At 42.2% G+C, this 6,521-nt stretch overlaps 1 protein-coding gene across 5 annotated transcripts in view; it reads left to right on the top strand.

Annotated features, from left to right (window-relative positions):
- Positions 1-6,521, top strand: part of kiaa1549la (KIAA1549-like a) — a 121,710-nt gene that overhangs the window by 78,347 nt on the left and 36,842 nt on the right. For all 5 annotated transcript variants that reach the window (XM_020604292.1, XM_020604291.1, XM_020604290.1 and 2 more), the window contains exon 13: positions 4,586-4,779. In XM_020604292.1, coding sequence (XP_020459948.1) covers positions 4,586-4,779 — 194 coding nt within the window. The remainder of the gene's footprint in view (positions 1-4,585; positions 4,780-6,521) is intronic.

Genomic DNA, 6,521 nt, shown 5'->3' with positions numbered 1-6,521 from the left:
GGGCCCTGGCTGCGCCATGCCGGGCGACGTCACGGTCCTTGATTTTAATCTATTCATAAAGGGCTTTTGAACTGCTCTTAGTCTGACCCGTCACCCAGGACCTGTTTGCCTTGGGAGACCCTACCAGGGACATATAGCCCCCGACAACATAGCTCCTAGGATCAGTCGGGTACTCAAACCCCTCCACCACAATAAGGTGGCGGTTCAAGGAGGGGTGTATTAGCATGTACTGTCCTAATCCTGAGCAGACATCCAGACACAGATTACATGCAAGGTCCAAAATTAACATTTTTACTACTAAAGTTGCTGATAGATGAAAAACATTCACTGGCCAAATTTTACCTGCCAAAATACTAAACTGCCTTTTAGTATGACGTACACATTTAGTTCAGGATGTCACTAACTAACATAATAAGGTATTATGTTGAATAGAAATGTACAAAGACCAGAGCAAAATTAAATGTCCTGAGCGTTTGAAATTACTGAGATTCAAATAAAAATCAGCAGTTGTGAAAAATCTTGCTTCATTTGTAAATTTGTTTTTTTTTTCCAATCGTCTAACAACAAATTAGCATAATACAGTTGTGTAATGTAATCTAACAAAGGTAAAGGGCAAATGTAAACATCTGTTGATTATAAGAGTTGGTTTTTGCATAGTTTTAGATTAGAATTTTTTGATTATGTTGAGTTACAAAGCCAAAAGATGTTGCGGGTAAATAATACTCGTGAACACCACCAGTGTAAACTAAAAGAGACACCAGGGTTAAATTCATTTTTGAATTAAAATTGAAAATAGTAAACCTACTGGATTCTTAATCATTTCAACCACCTCTTCTTTGCATGGTCCATGAAGTCTGGTCTCACATGTGTGCCAGAGTGTGGCAAGCACCCATGTTCTGCAGGACCTGCCTGTACTCTGCCTCATAATGATTGTGGTTATGGTCAAATGATTGGTTAGACAAAATTGGACAATATGTGCCACACCCTGTTTACACCAAAAACATTTCGTTTTGAGACAGGTGTGTAACCGACACATTCCTATTTTAATCAGTCTAGCTGATTGCACTGCCTATTTTTCAGCTCGCATATCACTTAAGCTTTGCATGTGTAACTGCAGACTAAAGCACATTTTGACGTTTTTCCCAGGAAGCCACTCAGAGGCAGAGTAGGGGCAGGTCTTCACAGAAAATGTGTGTGTGTGTGTGTGTGTGTGTGTGTGTGTGGGCGTGCTTGCGTGCGTGCCTTATTTGCTCTTAGTTAACTCTGCTATCAATCACCATACAAGACAAGCTAAAGCTGCTAATCAATAATGTGGTTTATATAGGTCTGCATGTTTGTTTAAGCAGTACAGAGTGACTCTGCAGAGTCTGGCTTACTTCACTCTGCTGGTCCACTGTGCAACCGGAGCATTCTTTAAAATGGCTTTACTCCCTCTGTGCCTTCTTGTATAGGCATGAAATCATCTGATAACCAACTTCCATATGGAGTACAATAGAGGCGGAATCTGAAAAAGTACAAGCAGTCCATTTTTAAGTTGTTCATTGGAAATACAACACACTCAAAGGACTCAAGGTATTTTGCATTTTGCTGCATCATGCCTCAGCCTGCCCCAAGAGGAGTTTATCTCACCAGTGCAGCACCATGCTGATGAGCTATGTGTCTAATTCTACTTCTTAAATGTGCCCACCTCTCTGGATGTTTTCCTACATGTAGCTCAGTGGTGCGCTTACCCCATCCGTCCTACTGGAGTTGAATTTAAATCAATATGGCCACAGGGGGAATAGAGCAGATTTCATCCTTCTGCTGTACCTCATCAAGCTGCTGCTGGTTGTTGCTCTGAGTTAAAATTACACAAGAGAGAAGCTTCTGTTTGATAGTGTGAGCAAAGCAAAATAGTGTGCATAATTTGGTGGTGCAGTGGGGTCTTGCTCACACTTCATATGATATCTGTATGTAAAAGAAATGATTGGCCCCTGCTCTCACATATTTCTCTCTCTTCTCTTTTGCCCCTTTCCTCCATCACTGTTGTAAATAGATGTGGGGAAAACTGCCATCCATCTCTGACAAACTGATCAGAGGCTCATGCCACAAGCCCTGTTGTAGCCAAAGTCGTCATTAAATTGAGCTGCTTGTGCAAGATGAAAGATGGACATTTGTTAAGTCAACACGCTGTCAGTGGACATGGAAAGAGAGGGAGAAACGGTGGTGCAGACAGGGAGAAAGAGGGAGGATTAGAGAGGACAGAGAGACCGAGAAAATTAGGAAAGCAGGACGTGAAATGAAAGAGAAAGAAATTGAGTCAATGCAATAAAATACTAGCTTTGAAATGTCAGCTGCATTTTTCACCCTTGAGCCCTGTTATTTCTGGGAATCCATACTGTCTCCATGCAGCCCTTATCCATCAGTCACTGAATGATGCAGCTTTATCTGTCATTGCTCTCAATTCAACACCTCTTACACCTTCTCAATAATTGATAGGCATAATGCATATTGGTGGAGGGATGAATTTGGAACAGTACATTTCATTTACCACCTCCCTCGCCTGGTGCCCTTTCTTTGCTCATCACACAGTTAAACTCTCCTCAACCCATGAACAGCATGAGGCCAGAGGCATATAAATGTTTGCACTCTCCATACATATTTCACATGAAAGAGTCACAACTGTCACCATAAAATAATTCACCTCACCAAGTAGAGGATGCATGCGGACACACACACTTGATACATAGATAGTATTCATGCTGTGATAAGAGTAAGGGCCTATCCTCACTGTCTCCAATGCTTGTTCTACACTCACAGGCCACTTTATTAGGTACATATGTACAACTGTATGTACGCCAGTGCAACACTTCTGCCTTAACATCTGTGTTTATGACGCTCAAAATGTTTCAGTTTTTAGTGAAATTGTCATAAATATATAAATTCAGTTATATGTTTATTATTGAGGTCATAGTTAAAGGTGGTGTTGTACTGGACTACAGAAGTGTTTCAATGAATTGCATACAATTGTACAGGTGTACCTAATAAAGTGGCCTGTGAGCGTATATGAGCATGTATTGATTTCCCCGACACTCGGCCATGGCTATGGCCATGTGTGTTGGAGCTCGCTGATGGCACAGTGACTGATGAATTGCTCACACTGCCAAACCTCACATGCACTCTGAATTTAACATGCATTATCAAACACATTAGGCGTCTCATTTTAGAGCTGCTCAAAATAGAAAAGAGAAGTCAAAAAATAGGATTTCTTCTACGCTGTTGTGTAACCTAAAGAGGGTCTTTCTCTCATTTATATTCTCTGTTCTCTAAATTGAAAGGCATTTAGTGATACAAAGAATGTATCCAGAGGCTTTACAAAATGCATCTTCTGCTGCCTTTTTAATGTCTTTCTGCCAAAGCCTCTGACTTCAAAGGTGCTGGTAAGCTTTATTTTTACAGCTTTTTCTATTATGCCACCCATGGAGTTTGGAGACTGATAAAAATTGGTGAAGGGAGGGAGGCCCATCCAATTACCTCTATCTGAAATGGAAGCAACACTAATCTGGAAATTTTTTTCTGTAATATTCAAGAGACCATGTCATGTTCATGGTACAGAACTCTGACATCTGTTCAGCTGTGTCAGGCTGTCCAACACGGCAACTCAAGCTGAAAATCTCAGTGCCACACTTTGCAAGATTTTACTGTTGATCCATCTGTTACTTTTAAAACTGTATTAACTGTATCAAATAGAACTTTAATTCTAAATATTTATGCTTCAAGATTTCAACTCCATGACAGTCACTGTGCTATTCATGGCTTTACCAGCTTGGGAGAAAACCCCAGTCAGGCACATCTGTTTGAAAATTTTGTACTATAATAAAGTGAAAACATGTGGTGCGATACTAATGTTTACCAGTCCAAACAGTTTGTGATGACATGTCAGATGTATTGTGATATACAATAACAGTTTTAGGACAACATGATGATGCAGAGGTTAGCGCTATAAAGGTTATGGGTTTGAACCTGCCAGCTGGCTGGGACCTTTCTATGTGGAGTTTACATTTTAACCTTGGAGTGCCAACTCCCACAGTCCAAAGACATGTAGGTTGAATGGTGACTAAATTGCCTGTAGGTGTGAGTGTGAATGGTTATTTGTCTCTGTGACAGCCATGGCCACCATTAGCTGCATTTTGCATCATGGCCTGGTTGCTTTGTTTTATTGCTGCTTTAACATTCATTTCTCATTAGTGTGTTAGAAATTGCATAAACCTATAGTATTCCCTTCTCATCAACCTATGTAATAAGGTTCAAACCTGTGCATACTACTATGCTTTTTGCAGTGTTTGCATGTGCTTTATGTCCTGAAAATCTCTGCTTGTTTTAATGCCTCATGTTGCTTTTGGCCCATCAATTCAACAGGACACCTGAAAACAAAACATATTTTATAAAAACAAGAAATGCCTTTCTTATTCTGCACTGATGAATAAAAATGGTGATAATTCTGTTAGGCTTAATATTTGAGTTTCAGAGTTCAGTTTCTTTCAGTTGCAAGAGCTTTGACCCTATGCTTCTGACCCGTGGTATGTATTATCCATCTCCCTGCCAGCCTGTCCAGGGCTTTGACTACGCCAAGAAACACATGGGTCGAACAGGTGATGAGGCCACCTCTGTTACTAAGGAGACGCTGGTGTTGGGCCTGCCTGTGCGAGATGCTCCACTGCCACTGTCGTTGGATAAGAAGGTCCACCAGGATGGGACTGCCAATAAGAGGCCTCCATCTGCTGACATACACAAAGGAGGGTAAGACAGTGACTCCTTTATTAACTTTAATGGGTTACTGTTGTGGAAGGAAGACACTGATTGCGTGGATGCTGTAAAGCACATGTGTCAAACTCAAGGCCCGCGGGCCACATCCGGCCCGTGAGATCATTTTATATATCTCTTTTTTTTTTTTTAAATGAAGCACTGATAACACACAAACTACAAATCCCATAATGCTGCTTAACAGCTGCCTTACCAAACGATAAGCTACCTGCGATCATTCCCATGTCAATTACGTCGGATCAATTAAGCGTCTGTTGATGTATACAACCCTAATCTCAAGTCAAAGCTAGTCCCTAACAATGGCCAAGAGAAAAGTTGATTCTGAAAACAGAGCCTTTCTAAACCGGTAGTATATGTTTACTGACATTGTCGGTAAACCCGTGTGTCTTATTTGTGGAGCTAATGTGGCTGTAATTAAGGAATATAACCTAAGATGGCACTACGAGACAAAACATCAGGACAAGCTGAAAAACGTGAATGAAGAGCAGAAGCTACAGAAGGTAGAGGAGTTGAAGAGGAATCTGACATCACAGCAGACGTTTTCACCAAAGGGAAATCACACAGTGAAGCTGCTGTGAAAGAAGTTTTATTGGGACAGAGGAGAAAATCAGCCCTGGACATTTACCGAGGGAGAGTTTCTGAAGAGCTGCATGATGAAAGTGTGAGACGTCTGGTGTCCAGACAAAAAGCAGGTGTTTGTTAATGTACTAAGCCTTAGCAGAAATAGGGTTGGTGATTTTAAGTTTGTTTATTTATTTTGGAATAATATTGAATGTGTTATGATCGCCTGGACATGGAGGTGAGCAAGGAAGAATAGACAGACCCAGGTGGCTGACTTCGGTGCAAGTAGTGCTAAATTTATTTACAGTGACAATCACAGACAGGTAAATAGACAGGTGAAGGAAGATGGAGTGTAACCGGGCATCAAGCAGCAGCCTAGGAAAACAGTCAGTTGTGCGATGAATGATGGTAGACCGGGCTGCAGATGCTGGGGGTCACTCCTGAACTGGTTGTGGTTGAAGTGGTGGTGGCTGAGAAGACAGAGGTACGTACAGACAGTTAATGACGACTGTGCATCGACCTGTATGGTGGAGACTGGCAGGGTTGAGTAATTCCAGGGTCCGGAGGAGAGGCCCGTGGAGGAGGAAAGTGTAGCAGGGACGGAAGCAAGAGGCTATGGAGGCGAAGGGAAAACAGGGCTGGCAGGAGCTAGGGAAAAATGTAAGGACTAGGATAATACAACTGGTGGACAAAAAATAATGAGCAAAGGGGGGCCTGAGAGTCCAGAAAGAACTGGCAAGGGAATGAACGGTGAGCAGGGTATAAGTAGGGAGAAAACCAATCAGGTGCAGCTGGTGATGATCTGGGGGGGTGAAGCAGGTGTTCCAGATAGTGTAATCAGGGTAAAGAAACCAAAACAGAGTGAGGGAAGTGAGAGAGGCAGGTGCAGCCGGGCAAACCTGACAGAATGAATGAAGGTTGGTGCACAGATGTCACAGTGCTACAGAGGACATGTACCACAGACCTAGAGACTCTTGTTATCAACTGCAAACCCTTTTACTCTCCCCGTGAATTCAACAGTTTCATGCTAATGGGAGTGTACATAACACCGCAGGCTAACGCTAGCGCACTACGGCTCCTAGCAGAACTGATAACTAGCCTGGAGCTAGAACATCCTGACTTTCCACTCATTGTTCTAGGGGACTTTAACAGAGCAA

The sequence above is a fragment of the Monopterus albus genome, unplaced genomic scaffold (assembly GCF_001952655.1).
Source record: "Monopterus albus unplaced genomic scaffold, M_albus_1.0 scaffold65.1, whole genome shotgun sequence".
In the NCBI taxonomy this organism is placed as follows: Eukaryota; Metazoa; Chordata; class Actinopteri; order Synbranchiformes; family Synbranchidae; genus Monopterus; species Monopterus albus.
This window is presented reverse-complemented; position numbering and strand designations above follow the sequence as displayed.